The sequence below is a fragment of the Mya arenaria genome, chromosome 11 (genome assembly GCF_026914265.1).
Source record: "Mya arenaria isolate MELC-2E11 chromosome 11, ASM2691426v1".
Classification (NCBI taxonomy): Eukaryota; Metazoa; Mollusca; class Bivalvia; order Myida; family Myidae; genus Mya; species Mya arenaria.
Window position 1 is genome coordinate 19,215,375 of NC_069132.1, and position 26,354 is coordinate 19,241,728.

Consider the following 26,354-nt stretch of genomic DNA (forward strand, 5'->3'; position numbering starts at 1 on the left):
TATTGTGACCAAACTTGGTATAAAGGAAGTATTTATGGAGACCTTGCACAGGAGTCGCCTTGAGTCGGAGTCACTGTTTCTTAAAATAAAAATCTTGTGGTACTGAATAATTTTAGAGGTGACATATTGTGACAAAACTTGGTATCTAAAACGATATATGCTGCATTATAGTTGGTCGTGTCCGGGCTTTAACTTTGTCCGGCAGAGGGATTTTAAAAACTACTTGGCATATATGCACGAAACAAAAAGAACAATGTCCCTGACTCCTTCTGCGTCAAGCCTCCACACTTAACGCCAACCATCATGGGGGAGGCATAGGCTTAAGTCTATCATTACTCTTCCTAAATGTAAGCATAATACTGATACTTCTGTGTGTCTGGTGATTTAAAAGCGATGTTTAAAGTTTCAATTAAACACATTGAGTGTCGTCGAGATATTGACTAAATCATACATGCACACAAACCCATACGCAGAATATCTATTTAAGTAAGGGCGAAATTATATTGCTTAATTTCGTACGTCTGTATGCTATAAAGCTTTGGTTTAAATTTTGAACAAACGCATTGAGTAGTTGGTAAGATATGTATTTAATAGTAATAGCACACCAGACTTAAACAATATATTTTAAGTCTAACAAAGCCAACATTTTGCATTCTATTCAACCTAGAGTGTTTTTTTTAGTATATATGATGACATGGAAGCCTTGTCTAAAGAATGATATGAATATATTTTAATAATAAAAATGTATTTATCGCAATTACAAAATGCAACAAAAGTTATTGTTGGTATAGTTACTGAGATTTACATTTAATAGCTATGCGATCAAAACTTAAACCATAATTTTTAAGTCAAATAAGGGCTATAACTTTCATTTCATATATACATCTCATTTATCTTACCTAAATACTTTGGTAGATGTGATGACGCGGAAGCCCTTAATAAAGTATCAATCAAGTTCATCATTTGGGTACTCACTGATATATGTACTTAATAATATTTGAACGCAATACTTAAATAATAATTTCCTAGACAAAAATCGGCAATAATTAACAATACTCTCAGCCATGAATTGTCTTACCCGTTTATTTCATTAAGTGAAAACCGTGTATTAAGTATCAACCCAATGCGGAGATATGGCCTGATATAAATACAAAACAAATCGATATATATTAAATACTGCAACGTTACACTAGTACAGTTATAGTATATTCATGATGGTTATGTTTGTTTACGCAAGTGCTATTTTAGTGTTATCAAAAAAATTGGTATCCGTTGTTTCTTCTCTTTTACAAATACCTCCAGGTTGAGAACAATTACAAATACAATGTAGAAAGAGATTTTTTATTTCCTTCAAGATGCAGAGAGAGACAGACAGAATTAGTTATTGTCGTAAACAGGTTAATAACAGTTTCTTGAGCAAACATGATATGCGATAGAAAATAATTTATATGGTCACAATGAAACATGGCATATTACAAGGAAAATATATAAAGACAAATACATACATAACAGAGAAGAAAAAGGTTTCAAAATACAAATGTTAAATATTTAAATCAAAATGTAAATGGTACATATATGAAATAACAGAATAATATGGATTTTGGAGGTTAACATCATATATTACTTAATGGTCTTAATCATATTATTTATCATTGAATTTCTTAGAAGAAATGCTTGGTTTATAAATTTACTTAGATTTCTTGTGTTTTTTTTTTGCGATTGCATTAGTACAAACACTATGTAAATACTTGGGTTTCTAATATAGAATGGTTTGATCAACTCCTTTCTGATATTGTTATACACAGGGCATATTATGACAAAGTGGTATTCAGAGAGATGATTAACAATGAACAAGCACGTAAGTTAAAAACAAAACAAAAAAGAACAATACTGTTACTAAAAATTACAGACAAGCAGTTATTCGCATATTCGCATTATTAGTATTGTATACACATTTAATGTGAAGCTATATATATAATTATACATTAATTAGCACTTGTATAACTCGAGATCTATATGTATACCTTTATCCATTAAATAATTTTGAATTAACATTAGTTTCAAATAGGCTCACTAAAGTCGAATGGACCATGATTAATCATTACTTCGTTCAAACACTTTTAAAAATATCTTATAATTAAGTTTAGGATGTAATACATGATTGTGAAGTCGCATGAGCTTCAAAATAATGACAGTCGCTTTAAAATCCAAACGTCCAATCAACGCAAGGCAAATTGTAGACATACTGCATATTCATTAGGTTACAAGTGTTACTGAAAAAATCATAGATTTTTGATGAAGGCACTAAAGGTCAGGTGTAAAGTAAAAATGATGGTTAGACATTTAGTAACAAATGATTCTATGCAATGATCAGTATTAATTTATCAAAAAGAATATCAGTGTACTAGCAAACTTTGATTTAAGGCACATTGTTGATTGTTTATAAAGTATAAGTGAAAGAAGATCAAAACATATAAATATTATATATATATATACGTAATTTATATAATGATTAGATAGTTCTTCAAATTCAGAAGATTTCATTCGAAAAATAAAAACATCAATACGTTTCATGTCTAAATTATTTTGATATTTATCAAATAACAACAGTGTGTAAGTCAAGTTATTATTGTTTAAGCAAGCAGCCTTTCAAAATCTACAAAAGCACATGTATTAAACTTTTATTGTGTAAACAACCTTTCAAAATCTGCTATTTAACACTATTGCGAAACTGTATTATTATATATATGTGCAATGTTTGTTATATGATCAAATAAACGGATTGTCATGAACTGATAATTCCAAAAAGAAAAGAAAACAAACGTATATGTTCCATTTTCATTGTAATGACTTGGTCCGCCCATAAATACATGTATGTTCATCCTCCCTACTCCTGAAGAATATGTACGCGTACAATAATTTCGAGCTTAATACATGACATATAACAATATGCATTTTATAAACAAAAATACAAACAATATGAAAATAATGAAATGAAATTAAATATCATAATGTTTCATTTATATGCACACAAAAATGATCAAAGTGCAGTAAAATACAGTGTTAAATGTAATAAGCTCAATACATACTTAAGTCATTATGCAACACAGAAAAACATATTAACAAGTTTACAAGTTTTACAAGTTTTTATTGGCAAATCGGCATCTTGCCTTTGGCCATTTACACATTGCATAAATATCGATATGGCCAAGACACAAACGTACATGCATAAATATTACAAATATAATATAAAATGCATATGAAAATGTATATATACTGACAGTTGAAATAATCAATATACTAAGTAATTAACGAGTTATACAAACTATATCATGATTAATTATTGTCATTTCTGTCATTTTCATAATTACTATAATTATAATCAATATTTTTGACATTACTATTATTATTATTTAAGTAAAATTAAGAAGCAGCCAAAAGTTGGAGTTTTTCCTCTCGAAATTTCATTGCATCGGAAATAAATCTAGCAACATTGTTAATAACCTTAACATTTTGACAGGATAATAAATTCTTAAATTTAAGTAAGCTAGGCCAGTGTGATTTTATTCCATGTTTTCTTCGTATATCACTATAAGCGGAACAACATAGTAGAAAGTGAAATTCTGACTCAACAGTATTCTGTGCACATAATTTACATTTACGTTCTGCCCTAATAACATTATTAAATCTACCCCTTTCAATTTCCAAATTATGTGAAGATAATCGAAATTGTGACAACTTTTGTCTAGATTTAGTATTATAAACACAATCTAAGTATTTTTCGTATTTAAATTCGCATTTAAATGTTTTATAGTATTCCATTTTGGGTTGATTAGACAATATATCACTCCATTGTTGTACGTATTGATTTCTCAGTCTTTGCACCAAATTTGGTATATAATTGATATCAGCATTAAATTCAAAGAAAATATTACCATGACCGAGATTATCTAACACCCGTTTGACTGATAAACACCATAGGTTTATATTTGAGTTATTAGCGATATTTCTATTTAAACCATTATATAAATTACATTGTTCAGTAAAAACGTTAAACATAAGTGAATCTGGGTTATTCATAACCTTAGCCCAGTAGCTTAAAGCTCTTTGTTTGCATATGATAGACAATGGGAATCTACCCAACTCACCAAACACAGCTGCATTTGAAGTCTGGGGGCGTACTCCTAACAGCAATTTACAAAATTTTGAGTGCAACTTGTCGACGTCATTAGTGTTGTAAATCCCCCATACCTCAGAGCCATATAGAATAATTGGCACAACAAGCGCATCAAACAATGAGAGTTTTGTTTTAACATCTATATTGACACGACTAAATATCGATAATAAATGGTTATATGCTTTCAAAGCTTGCTCATTTAAAGTATTTATTACCCGTGATAAATTACCAGTGTAATGAAACTTAATACCTAGGTAACAGAATTCACTGACAATTTCAATAATATCACCATTGATAGACCAATTGAATGTACAATTGCTTTTTCTTTTCTCAAAAACACAAACTTTAGTTTTATTTACATTTATCTTTAAGCCCCATTTGCATGAATATTGATATATAGTGTCCAGTTGTAATTGTAAACTATCTGCACTGGTAGTGAATAACGCAATATCATCAGCAAATAGTAGCATAAATATGGATAGCAAGCGTAAGTCTTTTTCCGTAAGGTTGGTAAAATCTATACAATCATTAATGTCATTTATAAATAATATAAACAATAATGGAGACAAGGGTTCGCCCTGCTTAACACCAAGAGTAACATTAAACATTTCAGAATATGACATACAAGCAGAATCTTTAATACAAGACTTAACATTGAGATAAATGGCTTGAATCATTTTAAGCATTTTGCAACTCATACCAGATTTCAAAAGTTTAATCCAAAGCGCTTCATGTATGACAGTATCAAACGCTTTTTCGTAGTCTATAAAGGCACAATACAACTTGGATTTATTATAAATAACATTCTGAATAATAGTATGTAATATAAAAATACAATCAGTTGTGCTACGGCTATCTCTAAACCCAAATTGAGATGAGTTTAATATATGTTCACGTTCACACCACTTGTTTATTCTATTCCGTAAGGTAATTGAAAATATTTTAGCAATAATATTTATTAAAGTTATACCTCTATAGTTAGCAGCACAAGATCGATCACCTTTCTTAAAGATAGGAACTATGACGCCTTTACACCAAGCCTCAGGATAAATTCCTTTGTCAAAGATAAAATTAAAAATTTTAACAAGATAGGGAGAAATAAAATCCTTAGAATCAACGAAAAAATCAGCAACATTATTTTGCATATCAGGACTTTTATGTCTTTTTAAATTTGAAATAGTTTTTAAAATTTCTGTGATCGTAAAAGGGCAGTCTAAATCATCAACATTTATTGGTTCCTCTCTGGTTAAAAAATCGTCGTTGTTGAATGAGCTGAAGTGTGGAGTATTTGATATATCCTTAAAATGTTTGATAAAATCATCAATATTGACATCGTGACTACTAGAAATAGGTTTAGCCTTATATTTGTTTATATATTTCCAGAACTTTCTGGGGCTAGACTTACTAAGAGTACATAATGTTTTACGTTCCTTAGTATAAAAAACACGCTTTGCTTTGCGTTTAACATCACAAAAGCTAGCTCTAGCATTTAAAAAAGCTAAACGATTTTCATTCGTAGGTGAATCTTTAAGTACCCTTTTGCAACGATAAAATATATTTTTATGATCTTTGCAAGTTACATCAAACCACAATGATTTTCTAGTGTTGCATTTAGGTAGAGGGTTTACATTAAAAGACTTTCCATTCAGCTGAAAAGATATATCATAAATAAGATCACACAGTTTATTTATACATACATCAAAGTCCACATTGTCATGTAATAAATTATTGGTAATTTCATCAAATAATTGTTTTTTACCATCTAACGCATGTTGTAATACATTGGCATCGCAGGTATCCCAAATAATCTTATCATAAGTAGAATTCAAGTTTGTATCATTATAAAGAGTATTACAATTCAAAGAAAAATCAATCGCTGACCTATATGATTTATATCCCTGCTCTCGATTTTATTCCCATTCATCTGAAGAAGAAAATAACGATAATAACGAAAAATACGAATTAAATTGTGTTTTTTTTCTGCACTGGCACATGTACTCATATCTGCATGTAAAGCTTTGAATTTAATATTTATTTTGCTTATCTTAAAAATGATGGTCAAAACACGTGAACTGCTAGCGGCGTTTTTATTATTATGCAATATTAAAAAGACCCATTTCATTCTAAGATAATTTTAAAGAAGCGTTATAAGTTGTATTCAATTTGATTTAGTTCTTTATATTCATTAGAGTAACTCGACATGAGTGTTGCTGTATAATCCAGTGTAAAGGCCATTTGGAACGGCCAAACACGAAACTATTTAAAGGGTTATGGAATATGTTATTTCTCTACAATCTAGATTATAAGTCAGTTATAAAGTTATCCAGATGTAATTAATTGAAGAAAATACTTTTATTATTCATACCAGAGGGATGTGTTATGATATTGCCTTTATCGGTGAACCAATAAAAGCCACGTTGTCCTTGCACTAAAATCATAAAAAAATATTTTGTCAAAATAAAATTATTGATTAAAGCAGCATTCTCTACGCTAAACCATTTACTGTTACTCGTGAATTAATGAATTGACAAATCCATACATAAATGCATTTAAATAATAGAACAGTTAAGTAAGACCTTCGAGTTAAATATTGGCAATGTTGGTGTATTTAAATTTAATTTACATCATAGACGCCGAGCTAGTTCTGATCATTAGAAGTTTAAGTAATACTAGTAGACCATATTAGGTATATTATCTTAATTATTAAAAATGTTGCAGTGAACGAGTCCTTACTTATTAAAATGTTTTCTGATATGTTCTAAATGTCTTAAATTGTAACATGTAATCAGCAGGTGGAGAACCAAATTATGATGTGTTTTAGAACTTCAAAACTTAACTTATTGAAGCCGATAGCCAATTTCATTGTCTAGAAATATACGTTATTATCTTTATTTGGTTCTGATTAACTTCTTTACATCAAGTTGGTCAGAAGTAATAAAACTGTGAGCTGAATTCGAGTATAATTTAGCATAAATATATTTGTTGTATTATTAAAAAAGGCTTGCCAGACTGTGACTTTATGATTTTACTTCCTAAATGTTGTTTGAAAATACACAACGCATTTAGTCCGTCCGTCACTGTAGTTATATATCAGTTGACAAGCGTTCAAGATACATACCATTCGTGCACACGTGCTATAATTTTAAGCCAATTTAGCCACTACAATATAAAATTGTCTTTACCTACAGTCCAGATTCCATATTGCTGTCTGATGAAGCCGCCGCTAGCATGGCCAATTACAAGTTGACTCGGTCCAAAACGTCCTGTAACGTATATTAAACAAGTTAACTTCTTGGAAATATATTATCATCTTAGACTTAAGTTATAAAGAGGATTTTTTGGTCTAATTTCGTGTTTATAATTCATAGAAAAATAGTTCATTTATATTTGATTTGAAAATCGTGACAAACTGAGCGAATGATGTCATACCGCATATAACGTCACTGACTTTTCTGTCAAGATATATATGTGCGTTTACGTTTGAAACGGGCGAAAATGACAGTAATTTAATAATTAATAATTAATCTACCTAAAATGTAAAATTCTTTGATTAATTTGAAAACTGAGTAGTATTTAAGTGTTCGCCTGTTTATATCTATTAGCGAATGTACTTACTTGTGGACCATCAAATATTGAGTGTTTTCCTTGTTTTGCATGTTTTAATAAATAGTCTGAGGTAAAATCTAAATAAAGTAGGTTAAATTACATGTATATGCTATGACATTTCAAACACTATCACAAGTATTATATACATATATGTACTGATTAAATGGCATGAAGTATAATCTTTATGACGAAGAAGGGGCGGAAATGGCGTAGCGAACAACCCCGTCATAGTCGTTAAGATATTTTTTCAGGTCATCTAACTACCTTAGATTAAAACCTCATAGGCTGACACATTGTCAAGGCAAAATCTGACGAACGGAGTGTGCATCGGATGATTGTTAGTAGGCGGACCTATAAACACCCGCGAAAGTTTAAAGTTCTTCTAGCACTTAATGATTGTCTCCTTTCATTTGCTGAAAATATAGGTTGAATTCTGAGTAGTCTTACATTGTTATCGAGACAAATATTCAGTTCAAGTAAACATGTGATACTAGTTATACTTCTCACCTTTATCATGTTTAACGGCTCTGCCGTTTTGAGAAAGCCGTTGGTTATTATCATTTCTGGTGATTCCATTGTCTGCAATATATATTTTTCAGTAGACATGGTTACGACATTTATTATCAATAATATCATTTTAGTCACAAGCCGGTCTCGACACCAACCCATTAGTATTTTTAACCACGCACGTTATATATACACACTGTTGTTCTAAGCAAGTTTTTAGAAATGTCTTACCATTATTTGAAATATTACATTTTAAGGAAGTTGGATAATTTGGCAGCAGTTTTTAAATTATCACCTGATACTGAAAATAATTGCTCACATTGAATTGCTGTGCCAAAACTATTTTGATAGGGCATTCCTATGCATGATTTTTTTTTCAAATCATTCTTTGCTGTGTTATTGAAAGCAAAATAAGTCCTAATTTTTATAGTATTGTAATTCTGTCTTACCATTTGTCTCAGTGTCTTCCATTCTGTAATATAGCAAATTGAAAATTAACTTGAGTTTGTTTGTTATTCAAAAGCACAAAATCTGAAATTGATAAAAGAAAAGGGCTTTGTTACATTTACGTACGCGGTCGTTTTATAATAGTATGGACACAATACTTAACGAAGATTATTAATTGTTATTAACCTTCAAAATTATAATGTGTTTTATGTATGTAAATAGCAACAGCAGCAGCAACAAGTAAACAACATCAATAAACACGACAAACAACAGCCATTTCTTTTATTTGGTATAACGGTGATTTATTTGCATATCATCGTTCAAAATTGAGTGACTGCTCGCGTACATACTACCAATTAGTTTGTTATTTACATATCGATTTATAGGTAGGAGGAGCAAGGTTATTAATAGGAAGCAATTTATGTCATAACACATTGTCCATGTGCATGTTGTTTTGCACTCAAGGTACCTAGTCCATAAAAACAGCCGCTTCAGAGCCTTTAACGAGTTTTGTTTTGGCGACCCTGAGGGGAACTAAATGAATGTACAAATGCTCAAAAGTTAAAAACGCGCATTGTTGGGGTTATCCAGGTTCCTGCATAATTCAATTTGAGATTGAGATAATACATATGCGGTATCGAATATTCAAAATCCTTACAGATGATCATCGGATATGTAAATTCTAAAACTGCATGGTTGATGGTTATTTTAATCATTTTGCGTTTACGGTGAAAACCTTACCCTGTTAATTATGCCTACTGTAGTATACAGTAGTCACTGAAATATGCCACCGGCAACCGAAATAAAAATATAAGACCGGTTACTTTTCTCAAAATGAATGACATAATTTCATTTTAACATATATTCATCATTTCCCCAGTTCTAAAAGTTTAATAATACTCACATACTATGTTGCAAACTGATTATTTCGTACAAAAATCCTTCTTAAAAGGCAAATGAATTTATTTTATTTGCGCGATATAGCTAGCCTTTCGACGTTCAATTCTATACAACCACACGCCCTTACCATTGGAATCTATACAACCAGAAGGAAATGTCGTAAAATACATAACCTAACTCTACACGATTTCTTAGAAGTTGGACAAACATTGGACACTATACAGCTACAAAGTTGAAAAAACATTTGACTCTTCTCAGGTACAAAATTTGAAAAACATATCCATACAGATTCAAAAATAAACAGACATTGGACTCTTTTAGAGCTGTTCCAAATTTGACAGACACGGGACTCAGCTTCAGCGTTCGCCAAACATTGGACTCTACACAACTACAAAATTGAACAAACAATGGACTCAGTATTCTGTTTCAAATTCGAAAGACAACGGACCCAATGCAGCTTCAAATTTGGACAAACATTTGAGTCTAAAAGGCTTCAAATTTGGACAAATATCGGATTCTATTCAGTTTTTATACAGAAGATTGACTCTAGACTGTTTAAAATTCAACAGCCATTGCATGGACTCTATGCCAGCTTCTGCAAAAATATATAAATCTGACCGGCAGCCTAAATGTGTTTTTGTTGATTTCATTGATATATAATATTAAATGACAAGTTAGTTTATCTTACGTGACAAATAAATTGAACGGACTTGGACCCTCATTCCAAGTCAATATTCAGTGACGCGTTAATACTGGTCACAGCGTTTCTATATTTTATATGCATTATATATGCATTACAAATTATCGTAGCCTAAATATTAATTCAAACAGCGAGGAGCCCATATTAAAGAAAAGTAAAGAGGAGAAAATTCTTAATGGGATAGGGAGGTTGGGCGTTTCAAAAGAAATTGCGGCCGGTTGCTTCGGAATATGTCACAAAAATGATGAGATCTTGATGCGCATGCGTGAGATTCGCGCGTGGTGTGAAACGACCAAAGCCTACCGAACGGGTATGACTAAAATACGAAAATAACCTATTTTCGCGAAAATAGCTTTTTTGACTAAAATACGAAAATAAGGTTATTTTTGATGAAAATAATTTTATTTTCGCGAAAATAAGATTTTGAAAGATATAAAATTAGGGTTAGTTTTGGCGAAAATAACATTTTTGACCAATATATAGTAAGTTTTTGGCAAAAATAAAGTTATTTTCGCGAAATTAAGATTTTGAAAGAAATATGCAAATAGAGTTAGTTTTGGCGAAAATAACATTTTTGACAAAAATATAGTAAGTTTTGGTCAAAAATAAAGTAATTTTCACGGAAATAAGATTTTGAAAGAAATATGAAATTAGAGTTAGTTTTGGCGAAAATAACATTTTTTGACAATAATGTATTTAGTTTTTACTCAAATCAAGTTATTTTTGCGAAAAATCAGATTATGATATAAATATGAAAATAGGGTTAGTTTTGGCGAAAATAACATTTTTTTGACAATAAAGTATTAAGTTTTTACTTAAATCAAGTTATTTTTGCGAAAATCAAATTTTGATAAAAATCTGAAGGTAGGGTTAGTTTTGGTGAAAATAACATTTTGACAATTATGTGGTTAGTTTTGGGCAAAAATAAAGTTCTTTTCGCAAAAATAAGATTTTTTTTTTTAAAAAAAGGAAAAATACCTTCTATTTTCAGATTTTTAACCAAACTTATTTCACCCCCCCCCCCCCCCCAAAAAAAAAACAACAAAAAAAACACAAATATTTTATCCAAAAACTAACTACATTTTTGTCAAAAATGGTATTTTCGCCAAAACTTACCAGATTTTTATCAAAATCTTATTTTCGCGAAAATAACTTTATTTTCGCCCAAACTAAATACATAATTTTCAAAAAAATGTTATTTTCGCCAAAACTTTTCAGATTTTTACCAAAATCTTATTTTGGCGAACATACCTTATTTTAGCCATAAACTAACTACATGTTTGTCAAAGATGTTATTTTCGCCAAAACTACCTCTATTTTCAGATTTTTACCAAAACTTATTTCCGCGAAAATAACTTTATTTTATCCAAAAACTAACTACATTTTTTTCCGAAATGTTATTTTCGCCAAAACATACCCTATTTTCAGAGTTTTACCAAAACTTATTCCCCCCCCCCCAAAAAAAAATAAATATGTATATATATTTTATTCAAAAACTAACATTGGAGTCTATACAGCTTCAAGTAGGGACAAACATTGGACGTTATACAGCCTCAATTAAAGACAAACATTAGAATCTATACAGGCGCGTAGGAGCTGGGGCCACAGCGGCCGCGCCCGCGGCCCCAATATTCTGGCTAGTAACGGCAATGGGGCCGCGAATATTTGTTACCGATTTTCTTGATACTCGTATTTTAAATAATGCTACGCGCATATAGATCAATACCAGTCTGACACGATATTGAATAAACAGGTCACCATGTCATGATTAAACCTGTGACCATCTAGCATATTGGCGTGTGAATGACGTGAAAACAGGCGGCAGATTATTTAAGACGGGTAAGTGGTAGAAGAGGCAATAAGGCAGTAATTATTTGATGATTCAAAAACTGTGGTTGATTATAATAATTGCATTTACTCGTTAAAATAGAATTGTCATTAAATAGCCAGCAATATGTATTTGTTCAAACTCGTCACATTAAAGTTTGACTTTAAAATGGACGTTCCAAATCTGCCTAACAGTTTTAAATTTCCAAAGAGATCTTTTGGCACTAAAAAAACTGAACACGGGGCATTCAACTCGCAATGGTTTCAAAGTCACTCGTGGCTTCACTATGAAGAAGTAAACTGCGCTAATTTTTTATTTAACATACATTGTGAGACTGCGCAAATATGAATATATAAAAGTAAATAAATACTGGCGTTTATAATAATTTAAGATTGCGCAATAATTAACATGTCGCTGTTCCTCATAATGTTAGGTCGGTTTCCGCTATATATCGAACGATATATTCGTATTATTAAATATTTTATCAAACTATTCACTAGCAAAAGTGATAATTGTATTCTAAGGACAACTATCGGTAAAGAATTAAGAGAGATAGATGCAAACCGTGCTGTTAGAAATTGGGCCTCAAATGTTCGAGATGTTATACAACATTCGGGATTTCATGACGTGTGGCTTTATCCAGAATTAGTAAATATGACTGTCTTTGTACCTTTGATTAGAAATAGGCTACGATATATTTATATTTCAGACTGGAGAGTGGGTATGGAAAGTTGTACCTCACTATTTATATATAAAGAACTAAAAGACACATTCGAAGTCTTAAGCTATATTCATAAATTAGACAACATTAAGTACAGACAAGTACTTGCAAAATTAAGACTATCGTCGCATAGATTAAATATTGAAGTTGGGAGACATAATAACATTGTAAGAAATGAAAGAAAGTGTACATTTTGTAATTTAAACGATCTGGAAGACGAGTACCATTTTGTCTTAAAATGTCAAATGAATGCTGATGTTCGTAGAAACTTTATACCCAGATACTATTCAGAACATCCTAGTATGGCTAAGTTTATATCTCTACTGCAAACTGATAATAAATCACTTCTTGTTAAATTAGCATTTTTTTTGTCTAAAAGCCTTTGAAATAAGAAAGAACAATGCCTAATGGTTTTATTCATAAATTGTCACCAAAAACAAGACGAGCTGTATATGTCTTTGTATTTCCTTTTTACATGTTTGTTTGTTTTGTTTCATGTTGTTGTTGTATCACACATGATGTATTTCCAATCTATTGGTATTAGTTCCTTTAGAAACGGCAATACTGCTTCTATTTTCATGTCTAATTCTATTTCTTTCCGCAATTTTCAAGGTTTATGTGTTAAAGAATATATTTAACATTCTCACTTTCATATCAACCATCATGCACGCTGATTTGTGTGTAACTTGGTTGATGTTTTCCTTTTTTCTTTTGTTCTTTACATTTTTGAGTAATTTCTGAAAAATCTGTCAATGATGCAAAAATCATTTAAAGTGTTATACATGAAACTATATATATTTTGAGTGTGTGTGTGTGTGTGTGTGTGTGTGTGTCATATATTTATATTTATATTTGTGTAATGTGACGATGAGCTGTATATGCTTAAGTCAAAAATAAATTTTCTGTTCTGTTCTGGTCTGTTATTTTAACCGAAAAAATGTTTAGATAAAACATGTAAATAAAACCTGAACTCACTGGAAATCGAGCCTATCAATGCTTAAAATTAAAAAAAAAATTCTCGACGGGAGGGGACACCCCTCCCCATCCCACCCCTTTCCGCGGCCACAATGTCAATGTCCTTCCTACGCACCTGATATATACAGCCTCAACTGAGAACAAACATAAAAATATATACAGCATCAACTAAAAACAAAAATTAGAATCTATACAGCCTCAACTGAAGACATACATTGGAATCTATACAGCCTCAACTGAAGACAAACATTAGAATCTACACAGCCTCACCTTAAGATAAACATTGGAATCTATACAGCCTCAACTGAAGACAAACATTAGAATCTATACAGTCTCACCTTAAGATAAACATTAGAATCTATACAGCCTCAGCTTAAGACAAACATTGGAATCTATACAGTCTCAACTCAAGGCAATCATTGGAATCTATACATCTTCAAGTTAGGACAAACATTGGTGTCTATACAGTCTCAGTATTGTCTTGTACATATACAGCTTTTAAAAAGTATTTAGCAACAGCTTTGGTTCTTAATCTGTTTTATTGATCATATATAATGTATTATATAACATGAGGTACACTGAATGTAGCAATCACATGCAGGGAAACCCTTTAATATTTTGTCAGAAAAATGTTGAGTCTCTATAGCCACTCTATATGTATATGCATAAAGGACACATTTTACAACAAAGAATATATCTGTTTTATCTTGAAGGCTAGGAATGGACATGTACCCTATGACACCGATACAATATAATCAAAATAACAACACATTTAAATTTGTTAAAATGTTTGATAATATACGAATGGCTATTCAATGAAGAGTATAATAAATACAGTTTAAAATGGATAAACTAAAATGACACATTTGGTCTTGTTTCGTACAGAAAAAATGAAGAGAATGAAGGTACACATAGTGCCAACATAAATACATACTATCCCCTAATAAGAAAATGTCATGATAAAGGTTGATTACTCACCACTTAACCTCATAAAAATAGATGTAGTTACAAGACAAATTTCAAGTATGTGGATGAAACAAATGGAACACATCCAAGTTAACTGAAGACTCTGACTATGTCTGGATTTATCTTATCTTGCACTGTCAAAGAATATTTTTCCATATCCATGTTTAATGGAATATCATAACTATTAATATAGATATTCATTATTGTAGTGCATACTTGTTATGTTAGTTAACATAAATCATGTTCAAATAACAAAGGAAACACATCCAGATTGTCAACTGTAGTGTGAAGTTCATTATTTCTTTACTTTCTATGTTAAGAGAACCTTCCTTTCTGTTCTTTGCCTGAAAAAATAAATAATAAAGATATAAGTTAAAAGCATCCCCATTTATCAAAGATCAGCAGTTAGCAATTTTTTGGCAATCTTGGGCATTTATCAGTGTATATGCAATACAGGAATAAATGCTGTTAGCAGGAAATTACAAGAATTTCACATGTATAAAAAACATTTTTGCACAAAGTTTAGTTGTAGAGGATCTTTTAGGATTGTGATATAGTAATACTGGCAAATTGAAATTGGAATGCATGATACTTATTTCATGGCAAGATTTAAAGTTTAACACAGTATTCACATATATAGAAGAAAACAAATGCAACATACATAGTATCGTTCTTCAACGCTGCAAGCAAATCCTTATTCGCCAACGCTCGAACACCATTTTGCAACGAGTACATACTGCAACTAAATCATAATATAAAAGAAAATTCTATGAAAAATCTTTCTTTTGTTGATCACCTTCAAAAAATCAAAGTCTTAAAACCTATTGTGCAAATATTAAGATGTTTTTTTTTACAACAAAAGTATGCTATACTGTATGGATGGCCTGTACGATAGTATTAGGCAAAATATATTAAAACATACTTTGTGGTTTGCTTTACTGTCATGATATTATTTCAAAGTCTGAAGCAGTTAAATATTCCTAAAAATCCAATTAAGAAAAAAGTCCAATTTTAGGATCACAATACACATAATATCATATTGGAAAATCATAATTAAAAAAGAAGGTGTTTTAAACATTTCTTGTTAACATTACCAGACTATAAGACTGGTACTCTTTCCTGCCTTCCCTCATCATATTGCTCTCAACAACCTGCATAACCTGAAATTATATTTGAATAATGCAATACTTGATAACTTTGTCATTATCGACTATGACCACAGTCTTTGATATTCTTCAAGATATATTACAAAAAGAAAAGGAAAATCTTTACTGTGCATGATATCTGATCTGCTTTCATTGCCACAATTGATGAAAATAAAATTTGGACAAATGGGAGCAATTCTCTCAATGTGAATCTGACATTGCATTTAGAATGTTATGCACCAGTCATTTGTAACCACGCCCCGACCCAGTCCAGGGATACATGTAGTCAGGGAAATGGGCCATGTTTTTACCTTCCAGATGGCCTGGCAGTGTCTTGGATAGGCTGGACCGAAAGTCAAAGTATCCACTATTCCCCAGACCTGGGTTGTGGTTACAATTAACTGCAATAGTGACTTCAACTTTGAAGAAGATTTGTGGGTCCTACACTTGACAAAGTACCATTATGAACCAAACATACATAAAATAACATTCAAATATTCGTCTTTGATATTTCAAACGTCAAAGTAAAATCATACATCTTTTACTGTTAGCATACTTGATCCCAATCCTTTCGTACCACAGCGACAAATCATGGAGACGGAGCACTTACAAAGTTGACTTGAGGCTGTTTATCCATGTCGACATATTTGAAGTCCAAGTTATAATCCCTTAAAATAGTTATTATACTAAAACGGGAGCTTAAAGTGCTATCCGGAAATAGAACTAGTTGAAATGGTCGCAGTCAACAGTTTCATGGTTTACTTTAGGGAAAAATTTAAGGCTGTATAGATTCCAATGGTCAGACCGTGAGCGTGTATAGAATATAACGTCGACCCTACCGGCTGAGTGACCTTGATTACCTTGACATTAGCATCGGCAATTTACGGAAACTTACGGAATTCTCCGTACATTATTTTGGAGCAGTCACTTCCTACTTCCGGTTAATTGTCAACAATTGTTCTTTTAATTAAATACCAAAATGGAAGAGAAATACAAGTCGTACATGAGTAAGGTTAATCCTATCGCCAGTAAAATCATTAAGGATGAAGCAATACTCAAACGTTCACTGAAAACACAATGGAAGGAACTTGGTTTAAAAGAGCAAGAAATGTTACTCGATGACTATTTGGTTGACATGACTGTGAGAGAGAAATATGCTAACATCGAAAAACTAAATGCTTATGGCAATTGTTTCCCTAAAATGAAAGTCGAAACTGGAGAGAAAATAGTAGTTGATTTTGATAATGATGTAAGTATTCGGAAGTGAAGGAGTCTAGCAATTGTGAACATAATGATTTATTTATAAGGCTTTTTAAAAGCTGGTATTTAATTATTATCTAATGTTATATTATATACATACTTGTCATAGCCACCATAATGAATGTTAAAGAAACTTTTTTAACATTTGGACATTCATTATGTTCGCCTTTATGTTTCTGTAGAGTCCCTAAAACAAAAATCGTCAAACACTCTTTAACCCCTTCAACGATGTTCACGGACGTCACTAATGTAGTGCCCCTTGTCTTCCTCCGTCCTCTTTCCTTCCAGGGCTTTTTCTGCCCAATTTGGGAAAAAGACCCTAGACATTTTGGGAAATTTTGCGTCGTGAAAATGCCGAAATTGGGAAATTTTACAGTTAAAAGAAAAAGCTGTCTAGTCTCCAGCGAATTAGGAAATGGTTTTATATTAGTTTATCTCCCTTTAAAAGACCCAAATTTGCTGAAATATCAATCCTTGGGTGTAAATATCTATTGCAATAAATCGATCATGACAGATAATATTTCATACAGATATCTAAATGTGATGAAAATCAATGATTTCCGAATTCAATTATCAAAAAAACTTAACATCACATAATTGATATGATGTTGAAAATGATCCAGTACATGTAAAAAGACTTTCTAAAAAAAAAAAAAAAAAAAAAAATGGATTGGGATTTTTTTTATGAAAATTGGGAAAAATATCTTATATTTTGCTTTGGGAATGGGTCCGATAGTTGGACCCGTGGGTACTATAGAAAAAGCCCTGCCTTCTATGGAATTTCCTTTTTATAAAATGTTGATCAATGTCAGTTGAATACTAATGAACAGCACACAGGTTGCTTCATTTTTGCCTCAGCCATCAAAATCATAGTCTCTTTTGGTGTTTTCCCCAATCCAACACAAAACTTGATCACCCCTTGCGCTTCCACAAAGTCTGATGACGCAATATTGTATACCAGACTGTGCTTGTAATCAAGTCAGATAAAAACGACCTTTAAACAGAAATGACATCAGAAATTTAAACGGTTTATTAGTATGACGTCAGCGTAATATGTGACGTAATTGGGAACTAGTCATTTCGTAACCTGACCATTTCGTACCATCCGATTCTGGTCATTTCATAGCCTAGTTAGGTAGGATACAAAATGACTATCCAAAGGGTACGAAATGACCAAAAATTGGAAGGTACGAAATGGTCAGGGTACAAAATAACTATAAACCACGTAATTTGGTTGAATATCATAGATAAATGTGGAAGAAAAGCATGTTGTGAAAGATACATAATAGGTTTGTAAACATACATTTTAGATAACGCGCCAACCATGCTTTCCTTTTATTTTGAAAGCTGTAACTTTTCAATACCCATTGAATTTACAAACTTAAATTTTTTATTGACTATGCAAAACACTTAGATAAAAATATAAAATTTAATATTCATGAATTTTTAAATGATTCAGACAAAAAATTTAGAGAATATGTAAGAAGTCCACAAAATTCCTGAATACCCTCGTATTGTGACCAAACTTGGTATCTAGGAAAAGTGTATGGGGGCCTTTCATGGGATTGTGCTTGGAGTCAGGGGTTAAGGTCACTGTTACTAAAATATAAAAATGGTTCAATGGTACTGAAGGAAGAGTTTATGCAGACCTATCTAGCAATTGCGTTTGGTGCAATTTTGGTCAAGGTCAAGGTCTTAAAATAGAAAAATGGATGAAACTGAACAACTTCAGTTAGGATTCACATATTTTAGCTTCTTGGTATGTAAGAAGAGTGTAAGGAAACCTTTTATGGGATTATTATGTATGGGCTCTTCGGGTCTAGGTCATTGTAACAAAAAATAGAAAACGGTTGAAAATGAATAAACAGTTGAAACTGAACTGAATACCCGTTTTGGGTTGACATACTGTGACCATACTTGGTTTATAGGGTTATAGACATAGGATTGCATTTTGAGTCATAGTCAATGTTACTGTTACCTAAAATAGAAAAAAAACCAGTTCAAACTGAACATTCAGATAAACAGACAACTAATCCTTGTAACTGTTTGTTAAATAGAAACATGTTTTATACTGAGTCATTGTGTTTTACTGTCAACTATTGAAAACATGGATTCATAGTATTGCATTGTTTCTTGTTTATACCTGTAGTTCTGCTCAAAAGAATACAATAAATGGTAGGAAAAGCATTTTTTAGTTACTGCGCACTATCCTTATATTCTACTGAGAAAAAAAACATTGACCAAATGAAAAATCTGTCTAAAATGTGGCATTCCACATTGCCCCTTATTATTAAACATATGCAATCAAGGCATGACTATTGAAGTGAATATCTACAGTGTTGAAACCATACACATTGTTCCATTTCTCAAACCCTGACCAATCATTAACAGAGCTTTAGAGTTGTATAACTTACATGTACTTGTAGATGTATATATTAATCATATAAACGTAAAACCTAAACAAATGTTATCTGAATCAAAACAGTTTTGTTTAACATTTAAAACTCAACATTTACACAAATTTTCACTTTCAGATTTAAGGAAACAAAAAGGGGTTGTATTGATATTAGGTTATAGAATTTTACTAAGATTGCCCCAGTTTGAAAAAATGCATATGTGTTACAGTGTTGTAGGCTATCACTGCAATGATTCTCCAGGGTTTGTAGAGAAAAAAATCAATATGTTTGATTATGATATAGGCATTCCCTGTATGATCAAGTCGGTGTCAAATGGAAATTAAAATTGAAGACATTAAATTGATTCAAGTTGCACTCTTACTCCCAAAATAGGTTTACCACAATTAATAATATTGTTTTAATATTCGAAAAAGGATGAATAAAGGTTGAAAACAATGGTTCTTATGAAGGATACCGAGTTTATTTTGAAAGCAATGAGCATATAACACGGTATTTCTACCTTAGGAGACTATAGTAGACTACAGTAAATCATTTAGCATTCACCAATCATTTAATATTTTTGCGCTTTCTGCTATTAAATACATGGTTACACTCTTGTTATCAATAATTAATATTTTATATAAATGCATTATTTAGTGAGTAGTTAAAGGTTTATCAGCAAAAAATAATGTTTGCTATATACATGTGTATGTATTGATTATGAATAAGAGTGTCACTTTAATTGAGGCTGTTATCATTCTTACTCTTACAATGTTAACTTAAGCTACACATAGTCTTACATAATTTTCATGAAGTATTACAATACTATTTTCAGTGTTGGACCTGGCAAGATGAACACTCATCCCCATTTAACTGGAGAACCAAGGTAAAGTTTCATACAAATATCATCTATACTTCCTTTTTGATAACAAACTTAATCTCTTTAATTAATAATGGCTTAGACTTAATAAAAAAATATTGTTTAATGTATACATGTAGAAGGCAAGTGAGGTCTTGACTTTCATTCTACTGGAACTAATTAATTATATATATTTTTTTAAATCTTTTAAAGCTTTACTTAAAGCTCCCCAAATTGACAGTTTGACATTTTTTCAATAAAAATGATTGAGAACCAGCTTATTTGTGCATCAATGCCTTTAATTCAGTCATGTAAGAGAACTCACAATCGAACACATTTCAATTGTTTGGAAAACTCTTTTTTGCTTTTTAAAACGTTAAGGCGTTCAGCCATAAAACATAAATGTTTGAACATGCATATAAATAGGAACTAGAACTCCGCGAGTCAGATGTGTCGCCTGACGAATAATTTACTGTCAACATTATAGCTGTTAGATTGGCATTTTATTCATTTATAGACAAAGATGTTGCCATTTAACTTTCAAGTGTAGGTGGCATTTGAACTGAAGGTAACAACGTAAAGCCGGACAAAAATTAACAACGAAAATTAACAAAGGGCAATAACTCTAAAAATATGGAAGCAAGAATTACGGTTCTTGTGCACTGCACTTGCCCTCAATGAGATCTATCTATATATTAAGTTTCAGGTTGATACCCCTTATAGTTACGATGTATGCCCCTGACAAAATTGAAGCTTGAAAATTAACAATGGGCAATAACTCTAAACATAAAGATGCAAGAGTTGCATTTCTTGTTTACTGCTCTTGCCCTCAATGATATCTATCTAGCTATGAAGTTTCAAGTTGATACCTCTTATGCCGCGGACAAAACTTTAAGCATGAAAATTAACAAATTGCAATAACTCTAAAACTAAGAAAGCAAGAGTTATTGTTATTGTGCACTGCACTTGCCCTCAATAAGATCTATCTACATATGAAGTTTCAAGTTGATAACTCTTATATTCTACAAGATATGCCCCGGACAAAACTTAAAGCATGAAAATTAACAAAGGGGGTAACTCTAAAAATATGGAAGCAAGAGTTACAGTTCTTGCGCTCTGCACTTGCCCTAAATAAGATCTATCTACATATGAAATTTCAAGTTGATACCACTAATAGTTTACGAGATATGCCCCGGACAAGTGAAAACAGGACGCGACCGCTGCCCCCGCCACCGCCAACAAAAGTAACCGCTATATGTCGCCTTGTCAGGCGACACAAAATCTGCAATCTGATTAAAAGTCAGCAGTGTTTAATCACTGGTCAGACATATACGCAAAAAAATGGTTCATAACAAAACAAAAAAAGTTGTCAAAACAGTTAATTTGTGGGAGTTCAGCTTTAATTAAAAACTTGATTGGTCTATTGAAGAGTCAACAGGACCTAACACTTGACGACCTAGAACCTGATGTGTTGTGTAAGGTTCCAAGCAAGGGGAAGCGACGGGAGAGTGAGGTGAGCAGGGAGCCATCTCAAGACCGAGAATCCAGGGAGAGGGAGTTCTCTGTTAACTCATCTGGAACTGTATGGATGACCAACCCACTGTTGAGAGGGGTAGACAGACCAGAGCTTATTGACAGGTAATTATGGCTCTCCTCATAAATGGGGAGACAAAGTGTTTTTGCTTGAGACAATCGTTTCCACTTCATATTTCGTGAACTGCTTGAAGGATTTTGATATAACTACCCACAAATATTTACCAAATTGAAATGATGTGCAGAGCCATGTTACAACCAACTCAGCTTACGGTCAAGGTCACACTTACAGGTCAAAGATCATATGAATACATTTCGTGTCTGCTCCATATCATTCTGGTGAACTTTGAATTAACTACCGGCAAATGTTGACCATATTGAGGCAATATGCAGTGAGCATGTAACAACCAGCTCTGTTCAAGGTCAAGGTCACAATTACAGGTCAAAAGACTGTAATATGACTATATGTTGTGTCTGCTCCATATCTTTTGAACCACTTGAAAGATTTTGAAACAAATACCCACAAATGTTCACCATATATTCAGACGATGTGCAGACCACATGCCACAATTAGTTAAGTTCAAAGTCAATGTCATAAGGAACTAATTGTGTTTGTCCCACTGTTTCTGTATCAAGCCTGCTATGCTTTTCCATACATGCACATATGTTTTCCTATTTCCATATGTCTAATGTGGAACTGAATGAGACAACCATAGGGGAGCTGTTTTGATTAAAAATCAACCGTGCAGTTCTAATTGTGTACAGTGGGCATCCTGGGTTAAATAGGGCTGTTTAATTAATTTCAGTAAATATTGTGTTAGGTACACAGAAATATTTTTCTTAATAACATTTGACCTCTCAATTGCAGGTGTCGAAGTTCAAGTCCATGTAAGTCAGTAAGCACCTCCAAGTCTTCCCCATCCACCAGCAGATCCAAGACCCCAGATGCCATCAATTACGGCTTTACCGGCAGTGTGGATGACCTGTCCAGCTCGCAGGGTTCGTTCATCATCAATCGTGGTTCATTAGACATGAACCGCAGTCCTTCTGTCTCCAGCAGAGAGATTCTCAGCTACTCTCTAGCCAATGACCCGGCACCAACAAGGCCAGCGCGACGCCAGAGGTCGTTCAGCAGGTCTCCAGTTAAATCACTCATTTCGAGAAAGTCTGAAGATGATGAGACTTTAGTGACCAGGACAGGAGATAATCACCATGCCTTTGATAACCAGGCCATGGGTGAGAACTGGTCCTCATTTGTAAATCAGGGTAGGGAAGATGATACAAGCAGTGGGACTCCATCACCATACCGGACACTACTGGTAGAGCCCCAGGGGATGGGAATGGACAGGGGGGTGGGGTCCGAGTTACTTCGAGGCTCAATGGAGGATGAGGAGGAGGATTATCTCCAGGTAACCAAGCCGGCTGCTGACGAGACAGACAGCCAGAATGCCTCCAAGACAGGCTTTGATTTTCTTGACAACTGGTAAAACTGAGGACATAGTACAATAAGGCCATTGGATTGACAATTTGTCTTACAGTGTTTGTGAAATAATGTACGAAGTCATTGTTTAGAATCTTGCCAGTATCTACAGTGCAATATTACTGAATCTCACGCTTCACCTGTCCTCTGGCCGCGATTTCTCGGAACTTCTTAAGCTTAACAGGCTTAAGTTGCTTATTTCAGTAAGCCAAAATACAAACTTATAATGATATTTTATAAATGAAAAATGGTTTATTGTGATAATCGTAATGATAATTCCTATCTAAAGTATTAAAACTTTTAAGAGTACATAAAACACAAAATGTTTAAAACTTTTCAAAGAGTACCGGTACATAATACGCAAAATATTGAAAGACAAAAATAGTGGGTTTAGCTTATAGCTGTTAAAAGGGACTTCAGTTTTGAGAAATTGGGACCTGCTTTGTAAAATATATCTTAATACAGTTTATAGTAAGATTACTGCTTTATGATAATTGTTCCTTGGATGATTTATAAAGCCCTTACCATAAACCAATTAGATAATAATAAGGAAATAATTTAAAGTACATAGTTTTATTTACCAGTACTTGGCATGAGAAACATTTATCTTGATTTACAATAAACACCTACCGGTAATATTTAGGCATGTTACATTGATTCTGGGATATTTAGTTGTACATACTTGATTTGCTCGGCCAATAACCATGCAGGTACCCTTAGTTGATTGAATTTCAATTGTATTCATGTTTGTTATCCCCCGCCTATGAAATAGGGAGGGGGATATTGAAATGGCGTTGTCCGTCCGTCCTTCCGTCCGTCCGTCACCTGCGTTTTCTCAGTAACTAGCTGGTAAAATTTCATGAAATTTAAAATAAATATGAACCACTATACTGGAATGATGCCCGTCCAAAAAAAATTTGATTGGTCAATTGTCCTTGGAGTTATTGCCCTTGATTTTTTGAAAAATGCACATTCACAGCCATTTCTCAGTCACTAGCTGGCAGAATTTCATGAAACTTAAAATAAATATGAATTACTATACTGGGATGATGCCTGTTCATTTTTTTTTTTGGATTGGTCAATTGTACTTGGAGTTATTGCCCTTGAATTTTTGAAAAACTCTCATTTACAGCCATTTCTCAGTAACTAGTTGGTAGAAATTCTTGAAACTTGAAATAAATATGAACCAACATACTGCGATGATGCCTGTTTATTTATATTTTGGATTGTGTAATTTCTATATGAGTTATTTGCCCTTGATTTATTAAAAGATCCATGTTTGCAGCCTTTTCTATGCAACTAGCTGGTAGAATTTCATGACACTTGGAATAAATAAGAACCAACATACTGTGATGATGCCTGTCTATTTTTCTTTTGGATTGGTCAATTTTCCTTAGAGTTATTGCCCTTGATTTATTAAAAAATCATTGTTTGCAGCTGTTTCTCAGTAACTAGCTGCTAGAATTTAATGAAACTTGAATGTTATATGAACCAACAACCTGCAATGAACTTCTTCGGTGAATTTCTACGGCTACATTTTTATCTCAACTATTGAGTACTATTTTGCAATGATTGATGTTTCCGAGTAAGTAGTTTCGGAAAAGACAGTTTTATTTAATCATCCCTCCGATTTATTTCGTTAAAAATTTTTATCATAAAGTAGTCCCGGTCGATATTTTATAATTTGGCTCGGAAAGGGATAAACCAATGTGCTTATCTTATTCTTTCTGAGATTTTTTTAGCCTTCAAGCACAAACAAGCCATCAAGCACAAACAAGCCATCATTAGCGGGGGATATCTTTTCACTGAAAATGCTTGTTTTTTTATCAGTCTTGCCTGAAGACATTGTTTCGATGATGATTTTTCTATAAGCATTTTAACTAGATCTGTTTTGTATATGCTTGGTTTTGTTTTTTTGTTTTTTTATGATGAAAAAAGATATCCAATTATTCAATATGGTCAGCTCAACCATTGCTGCTGCTAAATTTGCTGATATCCAATTATTCAATATGGCCCAACCATTGCTTCTGCTAAATTTGCTTTGTAATTGTGAAGACTGTTTCAAATTTTGAAATTCGTTTCTGTTATTTTCTACTTTTTCACAGTTATCAGTTAAATTAACTGAAAACAAAATGTGCATGAACATTTTACAAACATGTTTATTTCACCAGTAAGATTGGAGGGTCAACTGTAGACTAGTTCAATACTCAATTACAGCTTTTTGATACTTACAATATTTAGTGTGTACTTATCAGTATTCTCATTTTTTGATGCATTTTATTCATGATAAAACTGTGTACATGTATATATAATAGTAAAATGCTAGTTCAAGACTTTATTATTATCCTTGATGAGCTACAAGCAAACAGTCGGCTTATTTAAGAAAATGTGATGTTACTTTTTTATTTGATTTTATATATATATACATATAAATATACAGTTAATCTTCTTATATAAATGTATATTAATTAATATGTTAAATAACATAATAGCAGTGTTGTGTTCATTCATTGAGGTATTTTTTTATCAAAATAAAGATTATATTCTTCAGCAATGTTTTATTGGTATATTAGTGGCAGTAAGAAAAGCTCAGTTCTAAATGATGTTCTTTTTCATGGGTGTGACACAATATTTATGCCTGCAAAGGGTGGCATTTGCGTGTGTCTCTATGTTGCAATCTTGTCTCAGCAAATATTTGGTTACTATTGATTGGATTTTATAGAATTGTAGATTTCCATGGGGTCAATTATAGAATTTGTGTTCTTATTGCAAAGGTCAAGGTCACTTTTAAATAATGCCCCTAAAGGGCAGCATATAGTACTTAGTCTGTCTGCCTGTGCGTCCGTCCCTACGA

At 32.3% G+C, this 26,354-nt stretch overlaps 1 protein-coding gene and 2 long non-coding RNA genes across 4 annotated transcripts; 1 reads left to right on the forward strand and 2 right to left on the reverse strand.

Annotated features, from left to right (window-relative positions):
* Nucleotides 1-1,221: 1,221 nt before the first annotated feature.
* LOC128209429 (uncharacterized) lies at nucleotides 1,222-9,730 on the reverse strand. 2 transcript variants are annotated; one of them, XR_008256995.1, is made up of 7 exons: nucleotides 9,642-9,730; nucleotides 8,740-8,762; nucleotides 8,291-8,362; nucleotides 7,360-7,440; nucleotides 6,543-6,605; nucleotides 6,059-6,101; nucleotides 1,222-2,893 (listed from the first exon to the last, which is right to left on the reverse strand). It is a non-coding gene; the product is annotated as an uncharacterized LOC128209429 (long non-coding RNA). The 2 variants fall into 2 exon arrangements; XR_008256996.1 differs by lacking the exons at nucleotides 8,291-8,362; nucleotides 9,642-9,730 and having other exon boundaries at nucleotides 8,740-8,763.
* A 5,764-nt stretch (nucleotides 9,731-15,494) lies between these two features.
* LOC128207859 (uncharacterized) lies at nucleotides 15,495-16,687 on the reverse strand. Its single transcript, XR_008256768.1, has 3 exons — nucleotides 16,583-16,687; nucleotides 15,922-15,987; nucleotides 15,495-15,569 (listed from the first exon to the last, which is right to left on the reverse strand). It is a non-coding gene; the product is annotated as an uncharacterized LOC128207859 (long non-coding RNA).
* A 214-nt stretch (nucleotides 16,688-16,901) lies between these two features.
* Nucleotides 16,902-26,043, forward strand: LOC128209899 (uncharacterized protein C1orf198-like). The gene is made up of 4 exons (XM_052914156.1): nucleotides 16,902-17,221; nucleotides 20,464-20,514; nucleotides 21,917-22,125; nucleotides 22,889-26,043. The coding sequence occupies exons 1-4, from the start codon at nucleotides 16,952-16,954 to the stop codon at nucleotides 23,505-23,507; spliced, it is 1,149 nt and encodes a 382-aa protein (XP_052770116.1). The 5' UTR covers nucleotides 16,902-16,951; the 3' UTR covers nucleotides 23,508-26,043.
* The last annotated feature ends 311 nt before the right edge of the window (nucleotides 26,044-26,354 follow it).